The sequence below is a fragment of the Phoca vitulina genome, unplaced genomic scaffold (assembly GCF_004348235.1).
Source record: "Phoca vitulina isolate PV1807 unplaced genomic scaffold, GSC_HSeal_1.0 scaffold104, whole genome shotgun sequence".
NCBI classification, from domain to species: domain Eukaryota; kingdom Metazoa; phylum Chordata; class Mammalia; order Carnivora; family Phocidae; genus Phoca; species Phoca vitulina.
The window spans coordinates 1,741,285-1,762,762 of NW_022589807.1; the positions used below are offsets into that span (position 1 = coordinate 1,741,285).

Sequence of the window (21,478 nt, forward strand, 5' to 3'; positions counted from 1 at the left end):
TCTGATCTGAATTATATAAAATCTTTTGACCTATATTTTAATTGAATATATTGTTGATCATATATACACATGGTATTTAGGCATGTCGAAGGAGTTTGGCCTGATACAAAAGAAATTGGAATATGCTTTAGGGTTGTGACCTAGATCAGGGCTGGACCTAGAGGTTGTTAACTGGTAAGAAATTAGCACTCTTTCATTATTAATCTTAAAAAATCGTTTTGAATGTCTGCTGTGTGAAGGAGCATTTGGTCAACAATGATATCCACAGCACAGCCTCCATTCTTATAAGACTCCCAACTTATTTAGGTGTTTACCTATCATTGGAATTAAGCATTTAAAAGTTCCTTTATTGAGGTATAATTCACATCCAATAAAATTCACCATTTTAAAGTGTACAGTTTGTAGATTTTAGTATATTCACAAAGTTGTGCAACCCTCGCCCTTATCTAATTCCATAATGTTTTTGTAACCCCCAAAGAAACCCCACACCCATTAGGAGTCACTCTCTTTTCTCCCCTCTCCCAACCTCTGGTGAGTGCTCATCTATATTCTGTCTCTATAAATTTGGTTATTCTGGGTATTTCATATAAATGGAATCATATAATATGTGGTTTTTGTGTCTGTTTTCTTTCACTTAGCATAATATTTTCAAGGTTCATTCATGTTGTAGCCCAAATCAATAATATTTCATTCCTCTTCGTGGTCGAATAGCATTCTCTTGTATGGATATATGACATTTTGTTTTTTCATTCATCAGTTGATGGACATTTCGTTTATTCCTGTTATTGGAACTTAATATCTTTGGTCTATGCACATTTTTGATAGATTTTAATGATAAAATTGTATTAAAACTAGTGACTACCCCAGTGTCAGATCTTTAAAGATGAAGAAACCCAGGAATCCATCAAAATCCTAGAGGAGAACATAGGCAGTAGCTTTTTCGACATTGACCACAGAGACTTCTTTCAAGACGTGTCTCTAAAGGCAAGGGAAACAAAAGCAAAAATGAACTTTTGGGACTTCATCAAGATAAAAAGCTTCTGCGTAGCAAAGGAAACAGTCAATAAAACTAAGAGGCAACCTACAGAATGAGAGAATATATTTGTAAATGACATTTCAGATGAAGGGCTGGTATCCAAAATCTATAAAGAGTTTATCAAACTCAACACCTAAAAAACAAATAATCCAGTCAAGAAATGGGCAGAAGAAATGAACAGACACTTCTCCAAAGAAGACATACAAATGGCTAACAGACACATGAAAAAATATTCAACATCACTAGCCATCGGGGAAATACAAATCAAAACCACATTGAGATACCACCTTACACCAGTTAGAATGGCAAATTAACAAAAGAGGAAACAACAAATGTTGGTGAGGATGTGCAGAAAGGGGAACCCTCTTACACTGTTGGTGGGAATGCAGGTGGGTACAGCCACTCTGGAAAACAGTATGGACGTGCCTCAAGAAGTTAAAAATAGAGCTACCCTATGACCCAGCAATTGCACTACTAGGTATTTATGCCGAAGATACAGATGTAGTGAAAAGAAGGGGCACCTGCACAGCAACGTCCACAATAGCCCAAACGTGGAAGGAGCCGAGATGTCCTTCAACAGATGAATGGATAAAGAGGAGGTGGTTCATATATATAATGGAATATTACTCAGACAGCAGAAAAGATGAATACCTGTCATTTGCATCAACATGGATGGAACTGGAGGGAATTATGCTTAAGTGAAATAAGTCAAGCAGAGAAAGACAATTATCATATGGTTTCACTCATATGTGGAACATAAGGAATAGCATGGAGGACCACAGGGGAAGGGAGGGAAAGCTGAATGGGAAGAAATCAGAGAGGGAGACAAACCATGAGAGACTCTGGACTCGGGGAAACAAACTGAGGGTTTCAGAAGGGAGGGGGGTGGAGGGAGGGGGTAACCAGGTGATAGGTATTAAGAAGGGCACGTGTTGTGATGAGCACTGGGTGTTATATGCAATTTAATGAATCATTGAACACTACATCAAAAACTAATGATGTACTTTATGTTGGCTAACTGAACATAATAATAAAAAAAAATGGAAGACACCACCTACATTCACATTCAAATCTATGACTCTTTGCAGGTTAAAAACATTCATGGATTTTCACTATCCCATCCCACTATTTCTCAGTCATTACGAATTTAACTTGTTCCCAATGTTTGAGAACATATTTCTTTCTTTCTTTTTTTTTTTTTTTTTAAGATTTATTTATTTGAGAGAGAGAGAGGGCGAGAGAGAGAATACCCAAGCCGGGGGAGGGGCAGCAGGAGAGGGAGAGACTCTCAAGCAGGCTCCCCACTGAGTGCAGAGCCTGATATGGGGCTCAGTCCCACAACTCTGAAATCACGACCTGAGCTGAAATCAAGAGTGGGATACCCAACCAAATGAGCCACCCTGGTGCCCCTTGAGAACCTATTTCTGTGGGAAATTTTGTTCATGAAATGAATTTTAGTCTGACAGTTTTTCTCACCACAAAATATGACCAAGTGAGAAGACATGAGTATTTTAAATTGTAGAAGCTACAACTCTGTAGTAGAGTGTCTGTGTTCTTTTTGTCTGCTTTCAAAACCATCCACAGGATACTACAACACCTCTGCTTTCTGTTCTACCACTAGCTACTTTTCCCTCCTGCCAGGTGCTTCTCACCCACATCATGGACTTCTCCCTTCTCTTCCTCTGCTCATGGCATCTGTGTTCCCTGCCTCCCTACATGCTTCATTTAGATTCTTAGCCCTCTACTCTTTTCTTGATTATTCTGAATCTTAGCCATCTTTCAAATTTTATTTTTTTTGAGATATAATTCACATACCATAATTTACCCTGTGGTTGAAATGATCAGATAAGGACTTTAAAGTCTCTGTCTTAACTATGCTCAATGTGGAAAAGGAAAATGTCGTAATATCAGATGAAATGAACTTCAAGACAAGGGGAAAGAAAACCATTTCAGAATGATAGAAGAGTCATTTTAGCAGGAAGACATAGCAGTAACGTATGTATGTGTCTAATAACAAAGCTTTAAAATAATTCACAGAATTAAAGGGAGAAAATGGAAATTATACTATTACAGGTAATTTAATCCCCTCTGAGCAATTGATAGAACAAGTAGGTAAAAAGTCAGTAAAGACATATATGATCTAAAGAAAACCAGCAACTACATCATCTTGATCAGTAGTTATAGAACACTGTACTGTGCAACTGCAGAATATACATTTTTTCAAGTATGTTCAGCAAGAGAGACTTAGTGAATTTGAAGGGGTTTAAAGATACAGCTTATATTCTGAGATTCCAGTCAAATTAGAAACCAATAATAAGTTACCTAAGTAAGTCTCAAATATTTAGAAACTAAACAGCACATTTCTTCACTGATCCTTGCGTCAAAGAAGAAATTGCATTGTGACATCAAAATGATGGAGGGAAATACATGGCTCTGTGCTTGCCGCAAAACAACTAATGAGCTGCTAAAATCTGCCAGAATTACCTTTTGTCAAACTTTGGAACCTAGTCAAAGTGGAAAATTTGGTGAAGAAAGAAGCTCCTACTTTATGGCAGAAGAGTGCTGCAGCATTTTAAACTGCCTGCCTATCAACTATATTAAATACACACAAAGAGCTAAAGGAAACCATGAACATGGAACTAAAGGAAGTAGGCCAACAATGTTTGAAGAGATAGAGAATATCAATGAAGAGATTATAAAAAGGAGTCATACAGAACTTCTGGAGCTGTAAAGTACAACAACTGAAGTGAAAAACTTGGTATGGGGGTTTAACAGCATATTTAGGTAGGCAAAATAGTCAGTGAATTTGAAAATACTTCAACTGAGATTATCCACTCTGAGGAGCAGAAAAAAAAGAACACTGAAAAATGCACAGAACTTAAGAGACCTGTGAGACACCAACGGATGTACTTACATGTACATAGTGGGAATTGCAGAGGGAAAGGAGGGAGAGAAGAATTTAAGAAATATCCAGAAACTCCTCAAATATGATTTTAACCCCCGCCCCCCGCAAATCTATGTGTCAAAGAAGCTTAGTAAACTCTAAGTAGGATAAACTCAAAAAGATCCACACCCAGACATATAGTCAAAATTATCAAAACCCCTACACCAAGACAGAATTTTGAAAGCAGCAAGAAGGTATTTGTTACCTACAAGGAAGGAATCCTCAATAAGATTAAGAGCTGATTTCTCATCAGAAACCATGGAGACCACCAGTCAGTAGGATGACATATATAAGGTTTCGGAAGAAAAACTGTCAACTAAGATTTCTTTTTTTTTTTTTTTTAAAGGTTTTATTTATTTGACAGAGAGAAAGACAGCCAGAGAGGGAACACAAGCAGGGGGAGTGGGAGAGGGAGAAGCAGGCTTCCCGCGGAGCGGGGAGCCTGATGCGGGGCTCGATCCCAGCACCCTGGAATCATGACCTGAGTCGAAGGCAGACGCTTAACGACTGAGCCACCCAGGCGCCCCTCAACTAAGATTTCTATATCCAGCAAATTATCCTTCAAGAGTGAAGGAGAAATTAAGAGGTTTCCAGACTTAAAAAAAACGGAGAGAGCTCATTAACAGTAGACCTGCTCTACAAAAAAATGCTTCAGTCTGAAATGAAAGGACACTAGACAGTAACTCTAAACTGTAAGAAAAGTGAATACTAGAGCACTCAGCATGGAGTCTGCTTGAGGTTCTCTCTCTTTTCCTCTTCTCCTCCCTCCGCTTGCATGCATGCTCTCCCTTTCTCTAAAATAAATAAATCTTTTTAAAAAATCATAATGAGGGTGCCTGGGTGGCTCAGTTGGTTAAGCGACTGCCTTCAGCTCAGGTCATGATCCTGGAGTCCTGGGATCGAGTCCTGCATCGGGCTCCCTGCTCGGCAGGGAGTCTGCTTCTCCCTCTGGCCCTACCCCTTCTTGTGCTCTCTCTTTCTTAAATAAGTAAGTAAGTAAGTAAATAAATAAATAATCTTTTTTAAAAAAAAATAAAAATAAAAAATCATAATGAGATATTACTTTGCACCAGTCAGATTGGCTTTTATCAAAAATAACAAGTGTCATGCACTATTGGTGGGAATGAAAACAGCCACTGTGGAAAACAGTATGGAGACTTCTCATAAAGGTAAAAATAGAACTACCACACAGTCCATCAATTCCACTTCTAGTATTTATCCATATAAAACAAAAACACCCATTCAAAGGCATATATGCACCCTTCTGTTCATTGCACCATTATTTACAAAAGCCAAGGTATGAAGGCACCTTAAGTGCCCATCAATAGATGAATGGATAAAGAAGTGTACACACACACACACACACACACACACACACACACACACACACACACAGGAATATTACTCAGCCATAAAGAAAAGAGTGAGATCTTGCTGTTTGTGGCAACATGGGTGAGGTGACCTAGAGGGTATTATGCCAAGTGAAATAAGTTAAAGACAGATACTGTACAATTTTACTTGTATGTGGAATCTGAAAAACAAACACAACAAAACAGAAACAGGCTCATGGATACAGGAAACTATTAGTTACCCAAGTGGGGAGGAGCTGAGGAGTGGGCCAAAGAGGTGAAGGGGGGATTAAGAGGTACAAATTTCCAATTATAAAATAAGTCACAGGGATGCAATCTATAGCAGAGGGAATATAGTCAGCAATACTGTAATAACTTTGGTGACAGATGGTAACTAGATATTGTGGGGATATATTTGTAATGTATAAAAATATTGAATCACTATGATGTACACCTGAAACTAAGAGGATACTGCATGTCAATTATATTTCAATTTTTAAAAAGTCACAAAAGATTAAGAAGGATATCATATGTTGAAAACAGGTTTACTATGGAGAGAAGATATAACAATTATAAATATGTACATACCTAGCAGTATAGTACCAACATACATGGAGTAAAAATGGGCAGATTTGAAGAGAAAAACTTGTTCTACAATAATGGGTATAGACTTCAATACCCAACTTTCTATAATGGATAGAGCAGCCAGACAGGAGAGCAAAGGAAATAGACAACTTGAACTATACTATATATCAGCTGCAACTAATAAACACACACACACACACACACACACACACACACACACACACCCCTCACACACATACCACTGCCCAACAACAGCAAAATATATATTTCACCCAAGTGTGCCTAAAACATTTTCTTTTTTTTTTAAAGATTTTATTTATTTATTTGACAGAGAGAGACACAGTGAGAGAGGGAACACAAGCAGGGGGAGTGGGAGAGGGAGAAGCAGGCTTCCCATGGAGCAGGGAGCCCAATGCGGGGCTCGATCCCAGGACCCTGAAATCACGACCTGAGCCGAAGGCAGACGCTTAACGACTGAGCCACTCAGGCGCCCCTAAAACATTTTCTAGGACAGACCCTATATTAGGCCACAAGTAAGTCTTAATGAATTTGAAATGATTGAAATGATACAAAGTAACTTCTGATAACAGTGGAATGAAAACTAGAAGTGAACAGCAGAAGGAACTCTGGAAAATTCACAAATATGTGGAAATTAAGTAGCACACTCAAACAACCATTCTATCAAAGAAGAAAAATCACAAGAGAAAGTAGGAAATACATTGAGACAAATGGAAGTGAAAACTAGACATACTAAAATTATGGGATACAGCAAAAGCAATGCTTAGAGGGAATTTCATAGCTATAGATGCATGATGTAAAAAAGAGATCTAAAATCAGCAACCTAATTACACAATTTAAGAAGAGCAAACAACCCAAGCTAGAAGAAGGAAGGAAATAATAAAGGTTAGAGCAAAGATGAGCTAAAATAGAGAACAGAAAAATGATAGAGAAATCAACAAAACTTAAAGCTGGTTCCTTAAAAAGATCAACAAAATTGACAAACCCTTATCTAGATTGACTAACAAAAAACTCAAATTACTAAAATCAGAAATGAACTTGGAGACATTACTGTCCTTTTTTTTTTTTTTAAAGTAAGAAGGGTGATAAGGGAATGCTAGCGCAAGAGAACAGCTGTATGCCAACAAATTGGCTACCCAAGGTGAAATGGATAAGTTTCTAGAAACGCACAATTTATCTAAACTGACTCAGGAAAGAACAGAAATTCTGAATAGACCTAGGAATACTGTAGATATTAAATCAATAAAAAAACTCTCCCAACATAGAACAGCTCACAACCAGATGGATTTACTTGTTAATTCTACCAAACATATAAAGAAGAGTTAACAAAATCTTTCTCTATTCTGAAATATTAAGACACTTCCTAACTCATTCTATGAGGACAGCATTACTTTGATACTAGAGGTCTCAGACAAAGACACTGCAAGAAAAGAAAATTACAGGCTAATATCCCTTATGAGCACAAGATGCAAAAATCTTCACCAAAATATGCCCAAAGCTAATTCAGCGTATTAAAAGCGTGTACTTCTTAAGCAAGTGAGATTTACTCCCAGAATGCAAGAATGTTTCAACATATTAAAATCAATTCTGTAACATACCACATTAGGAGAATGCAGGATGAAACCATATGATTATCTCAACTAATGCAGAAAAAGCATGTGACAAAACTGAACCCTCTTTCATGAAAAAACACCCAGCAAACTAAGAATAGAAGGGAACTTCCCAACATGATTAAGGTCATATATGAAAAATCCACACTAACATCAGTGTTAGTGGTGAAAGACTGAATGCTTTTTTTTCTGAAGAACACGAAATCTGAGATAAGGATGTCAGCTTTTGCCACTTCTGTTCAACACGGTACTGGCAGTTCTAGCTAGGATAATTAGGCAGAAAAAGAAAAGACATCCTATTGGAAAAGAAGTAAAATGATCTCTTCACTGAAGACATTCTCTCATATCCATAAAACCTTAAAATCCACACACATAAAAAAATGTCAGAGCTAAGAAATAAATTTAGCAAAGTTGCAGGATACAAAATCAACATAGAAAAAGTCAGTTTTATTTCAGTACATTTTCAAAAACTATCCAAACAGGAAACATATATATTTTTAAGTTCCAATAAAATAAAACCCAAAGAATAAATTCCAATAAAATTCCAATTTATAATAGCATCTAAAAGAATAAAACACTCAGCAATAAATTAACCAAGGAGGCAAAAGACTTGCTCACTGACAACTATAAAATATTGCGGAAATTAAAGAAGACCTAAGTATATGGAAAGACTTTGCATGCTTATAGACTGGAAGACTTAGTATTGCTAAGATGACAGTACTACCCAAAGTGATCTATAGATTCAAAACAATCCCCATCAAAATACCTTTCATGCCTTTTTTTTTTTTTTTTTTTTTTACAGAAATAGAAGAGACTATCCTAAAATTCATTCGGAATATCATAGGATCTTGAGTCTTACAAAACAACAAGTTTGGAGGAGTCACACTGCCTGATTTCAGTACTTAGTACCAAGCTACAAACAGTGGCAACAGAGGTTCTCACTGACATAAGAATAAATACATAGATCAATGGAATAGAACTGAGAGCCTGAGAAAAAAGCCTCACATATATGGTCAATTGATTTTTGACAAGGGTGCCAAGACCATTCAACTGGAAAAGGACAGTCCATACAATGGTGCTTGGACAACTGGACATCCACACTAAAAGAACATGTGAAATAAATGAAAAATTAGAAAGTCTCTGAAGAAATAAGAGATACAGTGAATAAGTATATGGAAATTTCAGAACTGAAAAATACATACCTGAAAGATAAAGCTCAGTAGATGGGCTTACTAGCAGGTTAGAGGTAACAGAAAAATCAGTGAACTAGAAGATAAAACAATAGAAATTAGCCAATCTGCACAACAGGGAGAAAATATACTGGGAAAAAATAATGAACAGAGCCTCAAAAACTGTGGGAATATAACAAAATATCTAACATTTGTGTCATTGTAGTTCTGGAAAAAGAAGTGAAGGTAGGCAGAGGCTGAAAAAATATTAGAAGAATTAATGGCTGAAAACTTCCCAAATTTGGCAAGAGATGTAAACCTACAGATTCAAAAAGCTTGAACATATGCCAAACATGACAAACCCAAAATGAAGGAAACATCTTGAAAGCAGCCAAAGAAAATGCATTTCTTATAAGGAAAAAGCTATTGGAATGGTAGTAAATGTCTCATCAAAAACCACAGAAGTTAGATGGAAGTGGTGTGATGTTCTTTAGGTGCTGGAAGAAAGGAACTGTCAATCCCAAGTCCTGTACCAAATAAAAATATCATTCAGGAATGAAGGGAAAATCTGGACATTCTCAGATGGAGAAAAACAGAATTTGTCTCCAGGAGCGTGGACAGAGTCAATTTTATAAACAAGGAAACAATAAAAGAGGGAACCTTGGAGCATCTGTGTGCAGTAAAGAGTTAACATAATAGGCTTGAGACTGCTATTCTTAGGAAATCCTGTTTGCAAGATTATCCTTTGGCTGACATTGGGATCTTGCATTTCTGGAGGGTTAGCACCATTCTCAGAACTGATAAGAATGGTTCACTGTGCCTAAAAGTGTGCAAACTAGGGTTTATGCTGAAAGTGCCTGTGTGACCAGTCCCCACTAAAAAAGTTGGGCACTGAGCCTCTAATGAGCTTCCTTGTTAGACAACATATAACACATGTTATCACAAGTCCTTGGTGGTGGAGTTAAGTGGGTCGTGTTGTTACTCTACTGGGAGAGGATTCTTGGGAGCTTGTTCCTGGTTTCCTTTGGACTTTGTCTCGTACCATTTCTCTTTTGCTTTGTATCCCTTTGTAGCCGTGTGTACAAAACTATATGATGAGTCTTACAAGTCCTAGTGAATATCAAACCTGGGGGTGGTCTTGGGGACCCCTGACACAATCAGGAAGAAAGAAAACACAGGAAAAATAGGGGTAAATATAGGAGGCACTCTTCTTACACATGAATTTTCCAAACTAATTTTGATGGTTGAAGCAAAAATTATTACACAGTATGATGTGATTCTAAATATGTAGAACGGAACTACTTAAAATTACCAGAAGGGCAAGAGGATGTAATGGGAGGTAAAGTTTCTATACTTCATTAAGCTGGAAAATGATGATACCAGTAGACTGATTAGTTATGTGTACATAATGTAGCTCCTAGAGTAACCACTAAAAATGCTGTACAAACACAGAAATCCCAAAAATGTGGAGGTGTGGGAAAACCAGAGATAAGGAATAAACTGGACCACCCTGCCCTAGGACCTCGCTGCCGTAGGCGTGGGGGGTGGGTGTCTTTTTTATGATAATCACCTATGAACAACAAAGAATAACCAGACCCTAAAAAGAAAGTAAGCCATTGAAGGTGTTATCACTAGTCCTTGCTCAATGGTGATATCAGTAGAAATGTTCAAAGGATTTAAGTTCCCTGGTTAGCTTTCTATAAAAGACCAAGCCTAAAGGCCCTCGTTGGCAACCCTGTCAGGACCCCTCTCACTCTTGAGAGCTTTTTCTGTATCTTCATTTAATAAACTTCTATCGCTTTACACACACACACACACACACACACACAATGCTATACAAAGAAATACACAGAAAGCACTGGATAAATCAAAATAGAATTATAAAAAAAAAAAAAAGTCCAAGTAACCCAAAAGAAGTCAGTAAAAGAAAACGAAGCAAAAAGAAAATGATCTAAATACACCAACCAAAAGAGACAGACTGGCATAGTAGACTAAGAAAAAAAAAAAAACACACACAACAAACCCTATATTCTGTCTAAATGAAACTTCAGATATTATCACATAGGCAAGTTAAAAGGATAAAAAGAAACATGCAAACATTAATCAAAGGAAAGCTGGAGTGGCTTTATTAAATCAAGTAAGGCAGATTTCAGAGCAAGGAAAGTTACCAGACACAGGGTGATAAATGGTCAATTCCAGGAAGACAGTGATCCTTAATATGTATGCATCACATAACAGTTTCACCATATGTGAAGAGAAATAGACAAATCAACAACTGGGAGACTTCAACACCCATCTCACAATGATGGAAATACTAGACCCCAAATCAGTAAGAGTCTGTCATTACCATCAACCACAGAATCTAATCTTTACAGAACACTTTACCCAACAATAGCAGAATACATATTCTTTTCAGATGCTCACAAAAACATACACCAAGATAGACATATCCTGGGCCATAAAACATAAGAATTTGTTTACCTTAACAAAAGTAAAGAACTGATACGAGGTGTGTTCTCTGACCACAGTGGAATCAAAATTGAAATCAGTAAGAGAAAGTTGACAGAAAAGTCTATAAACACTTACAAAATAAAGTACACGCTTTTAAATAATCCATGCATCAAAAATGAAGTTTCAAGGGAAATAAAAACATACATGAAAGAGAATGGAGAAGAAAATACAGTATATCAAAGTATGTGGAATACAGCAAAAGCAGTCCTGAGAGGAAAACCTGTGGCACTGAACATATGTATTAGAAAAGAGGAAGAGTCTCAAGTCAATAAGCTTCTACCTCAGGAATCTAGAAAAATAAGAGCAAAATAAACCCAGAGGAAACAAATAGAAGGAAATAATAGTGATAAAAGCAGAAATCAGTGAAACTGAAAATAGAGAAAATCAGTTAAAGAACTACTCTTCTGAAAACAATAACATTGAAACAACCTCTAACAATACTAAGAAAAAAAAGAGTAGACACAAATCACCATATCAAGAACGAAACAAAGGGCCGCCTGGGTGGCTCAGTCGGTTAAGCGTCTGCCTTTGGCTCAGGTCATGATCCCAGAGTCCCAGGATCGAGTCCCGTGTTGGGCTCCCTGCTCAGCAGGGAGTCTGCTTCTCCCCCATCTCATGCTCTCTCTTTCTCTCAAATAAATAAAATCTTAAAAAAAAGAGAGAATGAAATGCTATCACTACGTACTCTGAAACCACCAAAAGAATATTCACCCATAAATCTCACAACTTAGACGAAATGAACTGCTTCCTTGAAAAACACAAACTACCAAAACCCACCCAATTTGGAGTAATTTGAACAGCTCTGTAACTATCATGAAGTCTACTTTGCAATCTAAAAATTCCTACAGAAGAACTCTATGGGCCCAGATGTTTTTACTGTGGAATTCTGCCAGATCTTTAAAGAAGACTTAACACCAGTGCTACATGATTTCTTCCAGAAAATAGAAGAGGAAACACTTCCCAATTCGTTCTATGGAGAAGGTATTACATTGATATCAAAATAATTATGTGCTGTTACCAAGTACAATTACTTTAGGAATGTAAGACTAGTTCCATATTTGAAACAGTGTAATCCACCATATTAACAGACTAAAAAGAAAAACCACATGATTGTATCAGTTGATGCAATAAAAGCATTTATCTCACAGAATTCAATAACCATGGTGGAAAAAAAAGTCTTAGAACAAAAGGAATGCAGGGGAATTCTATTTGAGTAGGGACATCTACCAAAAAAAAACTATAAATTTTTTTTTTCCTCAGTCAGGCCTTTCTTGGCCACTTATCTAACATTTTTTTTTATTGTTGATGTATACATAACATAAAATTTAGTGTTTTAACCAATTTTAAATGTACAGTTCAGTGGTATTAAGTACATTCACACTGTTGTGAAACCATCCCCATTTTCCATCTCCAGCACTATTTCATCTTCGCAAACTGAAACTCTGTCCATTAAAAACTGACTCATTCCCCACTCCTCCCAGCTCTTGGTAACCTCTATTTTACTTTGTCTCTAAGGTCTGTGTACCAGCTATAAGTGAAATCAAACACTTTTTGTCCTGTGACTGGCATATTTCAATTAGGTAATATTTTCAAGGCTAATCCTCGATGTAGAATGTATCAGAATTTCCTTGCTTTTTATGGCTGAATAAAAGCACATTTTCTTTATCTGTTGAGGGACATTTGAGCTATTGTGAATAATGCCATTAAGGACGTTGGTGTACAAGTATAAAGTGGTAGATGGCTAGGAGTGGAATTGCTGGGTCATAGGGTCAGTTGTACATTTAATGTTTGAGGAGCTGGTGGACTCTTCCACAGAAACGACACCATTTTACATTTCCCACCAAAAATGCACAAAGGTTCCAGTGTCTCCCCAAACCCTGCCAGAACTTGTTCTTTCCCTTTCCTTTGGTAATAGCTATCCCAGTGGGTATGGCATGGCATCTCATTTTGGAATAGTATTCTTAATGCTGTGAGACATAATGCTAGGATTCCTCCTTATGTCAAGAATAAAGCAAGGATGTCTGCTTTCACCACTTTCTTTATTATGCTGGAAGTAATGTAATAAAGCAAGAAGAGGAAAGAGAATGCATACAGATTTATATAAGGGAAGAAATAAATCTGTTCCTATATGCAGATGCCATGCTTGTCTATGTAGAAAATCTCAAGGAATCTAGGAGGGAAAAAAATCATAGAACTAAGTGAGTTCAGCCAGGCTGCAGGATTTAAGATAAACATAGAGACAGTTGTATCTCTATGTCCTAGCAATGAACACAGTGTCGCTGAAATTAAAAATATAATACCATTAGAAGTACTTAAAGAAGTTCTTAGGTGTCAATCTAAAAAAAACATATATGGATTTGTATGCTGAAAACCACAAAATGCTGATGAAAGAAATTAGAGAACATCTCAGTAAATGGAGAGACATACCATGTTCGTGGATTTGAAGAGTTAACATAGTAAAGATGTTAGGTCTCCTCAAATTGATATAAAGGTTTAATGCAAATCTTATCAAAATTCTAAGGTTTTTCTGGTAGATACATATTAAGATTCTAAAATTTATATGGAAAGGACATGTCTTAGAGTAGCTAAAATAACCTTTAAAATGAAGAATAAGGTGGGAGGAATCGGTCTAGCTGATTTCAAGACTTACTCTATAGGTAATCAGAACTGTGTTTTTGACAGCATCATAGACATAAGATCAAGAGAAGAAAGGAGAGGACCCCTCATTAGATCCATGAGCAACATGAGAAGGGGATTAATAGTCTTGAACACATGGCACTAGAGTTTGGGTTAAAAGCAGGATCCGTGAATCTCACCAAGGTGCCCCCACACCAGCATTCTTCCTGATTTGGCCCTGGTTAGTGGCTTAGGTTAGGTTGACTAGTGCATGTGGCTGGCTTCTGGGTGAGCAGGAATGTGTTTGTGTTTCAGGCATTAATGGCCTTCAGGGATGTGGCTGTGGCCTTCACCCAGAAGGAGTGGAAGTTACTGAGTCCTGCTCAGAGGACCCTGTATCGGGATGTAATGCTGGAGAACTACAGCCACTTGGTGTCACTGGGTAAGGACGGCTTGTCTCAGGTCTCAGACTGCCTGTGGGCACCTTAAGATTTTATGTAACAGCCACCATGCTTTTGGCTCAGAAAGAAAAATAGTATTTTCTCTATGCCCCCAGAGAATGTGTGGATTCTGTAGAGTTGAAAGAGTAAAGATGTCTTTGGGAGGGTATGGTCTGACACTGAATTGCCAGGCCTTTTCTGAGGCTGGGCCCATCCTCCAAAGTGATTTTACCTCAAACTTGGGAATACTAGTATTCACTTAACCACAGAGGAGAATTAGTGTACTGCCTTTAGATCCGGGATCCCCCCTCCCTTTAGTCATCATTTCTCAGCACTCAGAGAGCCTTTGCGCACCCTCTGCTTCCCTGCCCCCTTTTGGGTTATTGCATTCGCCTGTTGACTGAGTTCTGCCATACCTCTTAAATCACTAACCCAGGGTCCCCTTGGTTTCTTTCCCTTTGAGTAGGAATTGCCTTTTCCAAACCCAAACTCATCACACAGCTGGAGCAAGGGGATGAGCCCTGGAGAGAGGAGAGTGAATGTCTTCTGGACCTTTGTCCAGGTGAGTGGGAAGCAGTGGGCAGATGAGGAGACTGGACCATGAGGCGCTCAGCAGATGAGGAAGGAGAGCCCATGAACTTCTGGGGAGGGCTTTTCTCCAGGCCTCCCTTCCATGCCATCCCGCTCACCCAGAGAGGGCTTCCCTGGCAGCCTCATTCCACTCTCCACTGGTATCTCTTTTCCAGCACCTTTTCTAGTTCTCTGATCTCCCCGTTCTTGGGCTTTTGTTGGTTGGCCTAATATTCTGCATAGCATTTGCCCTCAGAGACTAAGTCTGCTGCCCTTGGGAGACACTGTCCAGTTTCTGTTCTTAACCTGGTAACTTCTTAGTGCATCGGTTCTACCCCCTAAATCCCCATAACCTTGTTTCTTTTATGATGGATTATTTAAGATTACAACAGGATGTGTAGAATTGTATGATGAGTGCCTGTTGTGTACCTTCCCTGTGGTCTAAGAAACAGACCTTAAAGACCAGAAAACAGTCCCTGCACCTTCCCTGGTGCGTCCTGCTTCTCCACCGCACCTGAGAATCCAGTTTCTGCATTAGCATTCTCATTGTGCCTTAATCCTTTTTTTCCCATCCGATGATTCCTTCAACCATGTAGGGTTGTTTTGCATGTTTATAAACTTCCTTGTATATAGTATTGTATACTATATACATCTTTCTGGAAAATGCTTTTTTACTGACTTTATGTGAGAATCATGTTAAAATGTGTAGATTTAGTTTATACTTTTAAAAACTTATATTGATTCCCTTATATGAATATTTCTATTTAAATGCAGCTGAATTATCAGTTCCCTTCTTTTGGACATTTATTTCCAATTTTTGGTTATTAAATAATGCCACTATATATTTTTGTTACTTCCGTGGAAACAAGGGCAAGTTTCTCCAGGATGCATACCTAGGAGCACAGTAGCTGGTCGTTAGGCATGGGTAGCCTAGAGGTTCTTGTTCCACATCCTTACCAATACTAGGTATTGTCAGACCTCATTTTCCACTCATCTCTTCCCTTTGCAGTGAAACCTCAGAGGGGCTTTGCTTTTCAGGGAGCAGGAGTATCTTTTCCTATGTTGTTTGGCCATTGGTATTGACTCTTCAGTGATTTGTCTGTTCAAAGAGTTTCCCTGCTTTTCATTTGGGTTGTTTCTGTTACTGATTGTAGAAATTCCATATAAATTCAGGGAACATTCACGTCTTTAATGCAATGGTTATTAATTTTATGTGAATGTCTAGAGGTAAGAATACAAAAATTTTTTTCCTGATTTATCTTTTTTATTCTTTTATTTTTAACATTCCTGGCATTTTATTTTGTTTCTAAATACAACCATGTATCTGGACTTGTACTTTATACCTAACTCAGTGCTTTTGTCTTTAAGGGGAACTATTATATAAGCTATAAATATGGTATAACATAAACATATGGTATAAGGTATTACAGTATAATAGTTAAGGGATAATTATGAGATATATAATCAAAATATAATTGACTACACATATTTCTTTATTTAAGATTTTATTTATTTGAGAGAAAGAACAAGAGAGAGTGAGTGAACATGAACAGGGGTGAAGGGGGGCAGAGAGAGAAGCAGACTCCCCGCTGAGCAGGGAGCCCAACGTGGGGCTTATCCCAGGACCTTGGGATCATGACCTGAGCCAAAGGCAGACGCTTAACTGACTAAGCCACCCAGGCGCCCCTAGACTACACATATTTAAAGCATAAAATGTATAAAGTTTTGATATATGTACACAACTATGAAACCATTGCCACAATCCAAATACCAAGCATACCTATAACCTCAAAGTTTCCTTGTACCTTATTATAATCCCTATCTCCTGTCCCTCCCTGTCTTATGCCCCTCTCCTCCTCCTCTCTATACCCAGGTAACCACTGATCTGCTTTCTATCATTATAGATTTGTTCACATTTTCTAGAATTAATATAAATTGAACAATACAGAATATATACCAGATTCTTTCACTCAACACAGTTATTTTGAATTTCATCCATAATGTTGTGTGTATCATAGTTCATTTCTTTTTATTGCTGAATAGTATTCCATTATATAGATACCACAATTTAACAATTCACCTACTGAAAGACATTTGAGTAGTCTCCAGTTTTGACAAATACAAGTAAAATGAGTGTGAACACTCATGACAAGTCTTTCATTTCTTTTAGATAAATACTTAGCACTGGAAAGGCTGGGTTATAGGATACGGTGTATATTTAGCTTTTTACAGAACTCAAAAACTGTTTTCCAAACTGGCTATATCATTCACATTCCCACCAGCAGGGTATGAGGGTTCCAGATGCTCCACATCTTTGTCAAAACTTGGTATTGTTATTTTAATTTTGGGCATTCACATAGCTGTGTAGTGGCATCTGTGTTTTCTTGACATTTACCTAGTGACTGATTATGTTGAGAATCTTTTCATATGCTTATTTGCCATCTGTATATATCTTTGGAGAAATGTATTCTTGAATCATTTGCCCATTTAACAATTTGGTTTCTTTTTTTTTTTTTTTAATTTTATTTTATTACGTTATGTTAGTCACCATACAGTGCATCATTAGTTTTTGATGTAGTGATCCACGATTCATTGTTTTCGTATAACACCCAGTGCTCCATGCAGTACATGCCCTCCTTAATACCCATCACCAGGCTAACCCATCCCCCCCGCCCCCGTCCCCTCTAAAACCCTCAGTTTGTTTCTCAGAGTCCATAGTCTCTCATGGTTCATTTCTCCCCCCGATTCCCCCCCTTCATTTTTACCTTCCTTCTCCTAATGTCCTCCATGCTATTCCTTACGTTCCACAAATAAGTGAAACCATATGATAGTTGACTTTCTCTGCTTGACTTATTTCACTTAGCATAATCTCCTCCAGTCCCATCCATGTTGATGTAAAAGTTGGGTATTCATCCTTTCTGATGACCGAGTAATATTCCATCGTATATATGGACCACATCTTCTTTATCCATTCATCTGTAGAAGGGCATCTCAGCTCTTTCCACCGTTTGGCCACTGCGGACATTGCTGCTATGAACGTTGGGGTGCATATGGCCCTTCTTTTCACTACATCTGTGTCTTTGGGGTAAATACCCAGGAGTGCAATTGCTGGGTCATAGGGTAGGTCTATATTTAATTTTCTGAGGCACCTCCACACCGTTTTCCAAAGTGGCTGTACCGACTTGCATTCCCACCAACAGTGTAAGAGGGTTCCCCTTTCTGCACAACCTCGCCAACATTTGTTGTTTCTTGCCTTGTCAATTTTTGCGATTCTAATGGTGTAAGGTGGTATCTCAGTGTGGTTTGGATTTGAATTTCCCTGATGACTAATGATGATAAACATTTTTTTCATGTGTCTGTTAGCCATTTGTATGTCTTCTTCGGAGAAGTGTCTGTTTCTGTTCATGTCTTCTGCCCATTTTCTGACTTGATTATGTGTTTTTTTGGGTGTTGAGTTTGAGAAGTTCTTTATAGATCTTGGATACCAGCCCTTTATCTGTAGTGGCATTTGCAAATATCTTCTCCCATTCTGTGGGTTGCCTCTTTGTTTTGTTGATGGTTTCCTTTGCTGTGCAGAAACTTTTTATTTTGATGACCTCTCAAAAGTTCATTTTTGCTTTTGTTTCACTAGCCTTTGGAGATGTATCTTGAAAGAAGTTGCTGTTGCTGATGTCAAAGAGGTTACTGCCTGTGTTCTCTAGGATTTTGATGGATTCCTGTCTCACATTGAGGTCTTTCATCCATTTTGAGCTTATCTTTGTGTATGATGTTAGAAAATGGTCGAGTTTCATTCTTCTATATATAGCTGTCCAGTTTTCCCAGCACCATTTATTGAAGAGACTGTCTTTTTTCCATTGCATATTTTTTCCTGCTTTGTCCAAGATTATTTGACCATAGAATTGAGGGTCCATATCTGGGCTCTCTATTCTGTTCCATTGTGTATACATCTGTTTTTGTGCCAGTACCATGCTGTCTTGGTGATCACTGCTTTGTAATATAGCTTGAAATCAGGCAACGTGATGCCCCCAGCTTTTTCTTTTTCAGCATTTCCTTGGCGATTCGGGCTCTTTTCTGATTCCATACAAATTTTAGGATTGTTTGTTCCAGCACTTTGAAAAATGTCATTGGAATTTTGATCGGGATGGCATTGAAGGTCTAGATTGCCCTGGGTAGCATAGACATTTTAACAGTGTTTATTATTCTGATACATGAGCATGGAATGTTTTTTCATCTTTTTGTGTCTTCTTCAATTTCTTTCATGAGTGCTCTGTATTTCCTAGAGTATAGATCCTAACCTCTTTGGTAAGGTTTATTCCCAGGTTATCTTACGGTTTTTAGTGCTATTGTAAATGGAATCATTGCTCTAATTTCTCTTTCTACAGTTGCATTGTTAGTGTATAAGAAAGCAACTGATTTCTGTGCATTGATTTTGTATCCTGCCACATTACCGAATTGCTGTATGAGTTCTAGTAATTTGGGGGTGGAGTCTTTTGGGTTTTCCACATAAAGTATCATGTCCTCTGCGAAGAAAGAGAGTTTGACTTCTTCTTTGCGAATCTGAATACCTTTTGTTTCTTTTTGTTGTCTGATTGCTGTTGCTAGGACTTCTAGTACTGTATTGAACAATAGTGGTGAGAGTGGGCATCCTTGATGTGTTCCTGATCTTAAGGGAAAGGCTCTCTTTTCCCCAGTGAGGATGATATTCGCTGTGGGTTCTTCATAGATGGATTTTACTCTGAAGAGTTTTAGTCAGGAAAGGATGCTGTATTTTGTCAGATGCTTTTTCTGCATCAATTGAGAGGACCATATGGTTCTTCTCCCTCCTCTTATTAATGTGTTCTATCACACTGATTGATTTGCAAATGTTGAACCACCCTTGCATCCCGGGGATAAATCCCACTTGGTCGTGGTGGATGATCCTTTTAATGTATTGTTGGATCCTATTAGCTAGGATTTTGTTGAGGATTTTGGAATCCAGATTCATCAGGGGTATCGGTCTGAAATTCTCCTTTTTGATGGGGTCTTTGCCTGGTTTGGGGATTAAGGTAATGCTGCCCTCATAGAATGAGTCTGGAAATTTTCCTTCTGTTTCTGTTTTTTGAAACAGCTTCAGGAGAATAGGTATTATTTCTTCTTTGAATGTTTGGTAGAATTCCCCAGGGAATCCATCAGGCCCTGGACTCTGGTTTTTGGGAGGTTTTTGATCACTGCTTCAATCTCGTTACTGGTTATTGGCCTATTCAGGTTGTCGATTTCTTCCTGTTTCAGTCTTGGCAGCTTATAGGTTTCCAGGAAGGTCTCCCTTTCATCCAGATTGCTCAGTTTATTGGCATATAGTTGTTGATAAGAATTTCTAATAATTGTTTCTATTTCCTTGGTGTTAGTTGTGATCTCTTCCCTTTCATTCATAATTTTATTAATTTGGGTCCTTTCTCTTTTCTTTGGATAAGTCTGGCCAGTGGTTTATCGATCTTATTAATTCTTTCAAAGAATCAGCTTCTAGTTTCATTGATCTGATCTACTGTGTTTCTGGTTTCTAAATCATTGATCTCTGCTCTAATCTTAATTATTTCTCTTCTAATGCGTGGCTTAGGCATCGTTTATTGCTTTTTCTCTAGTTCTTTAAGGTGGAGAGTTAGTTGGTGAATTCGGGATTTTTCTATTTTTTTGAGTGAGGCTTGGATAGCTGTGTATTTCCCCCTTAGGACTGCCTTTGCAGTATCCCATAGGTTTTGGACTGATGTGTTTTCGTACTCATTGGTTTCCATGAATTGTTTAAGTTCTTCTTTGATTTCCTGGTTGACGCAGACATTCTTGAGCAGAGTGGTCTTTAGCTTCCAAGTGTTCGAATTTCTTCCAGATTTTTTCTTGTAATTGAGTTCCAGTTTTAAAGCATTATGGTCTGAGAAGATGTAGGGAATAATCTCAGTCTTTTGGTACTGGTTTAGATTTGTGACCCAGTATGTGGTCTGTTCTGGAGAAAGTTCTATGTGCGCTCGAGAAGAATGAGTATTCTGTTGTTTTAGGGTGGAATGTTCTGTATATATCTATGAGGTCCGTCAGATCCAGTGTGTCATTCAAAGCTCTTGTTTCTTTGTTGATTTTCTGCTTAGATCTGTCTGTTGCTGAGAGGAGTATTGAGGTCTCCTACAATTAATGTATTGTTATCAATATGACTCTTTATTTTGGTTAACAGTTGGCTTATGTAGATGGCTGCTCCCATGTTGGGGGCGTAGATATTTACAGTTGTTAGATCTTCTTGATGGATAGACCCTTTAAGAATGATATAGTGTCCTTCTGTGTCTCTAACTACACTCTTTAGCTTAAAATCTAATTTGTCTGATATAAGAATTGCTACCCCAGCTTTCTTTTGGGGTCCGTTGGCATGGAAGATGGATCTCCATCCCTTCACTTTCAGTCTGGATGTATCTTTAGGTTCAGAATGAGTCTCTTCTAGACAGCATATGGACGGGTCCTGTCTTTTTATCCAATCTGCAACCCTGTGCTGTTTTAAGGGAGCATTTAGGCCATTCACATTCAGAGTGATTATTGAAAGATATGAATTTATTGTCATCATGTTGACTGTGAAGACCTTGTTTTTATAGATTGTCCCTGTAAATTTTTGTTCTA

General features: G+C 37.9%; 1 protein-coding gene across 8 annotated transcripts in view; it reads left to right on the top strand.

The window, feature by feature from the left end:
• ZNF169 (zinc finger protein 169) overlaps window positions 1-21,478 on the top strand; it is a 67,914-nt gene that overhangs the window by 20,535 nt on the left and 25,901 nt on the right. For 3 of the 8 annotated variants that reach the window (XM_032397796.1, XM_032397798.1, XM_032397797.1), the window contains 2 exons: window positions 14,154-14,280; window positions 14,745-14,840. The exons of 2 other annotated variants lie outside the window; for them this stretch is intronic. In XM_032397796.1, coding sequence (XP_032253687.1) covers window positions 14,154-14,280; window positions 14,745-14,840 — 223 coding nt within the window. 3 more of the 8 variants (XM_032397799.1, XM_032397800.1, XM_032397801.1) reach the window with 3 other exon arrangements.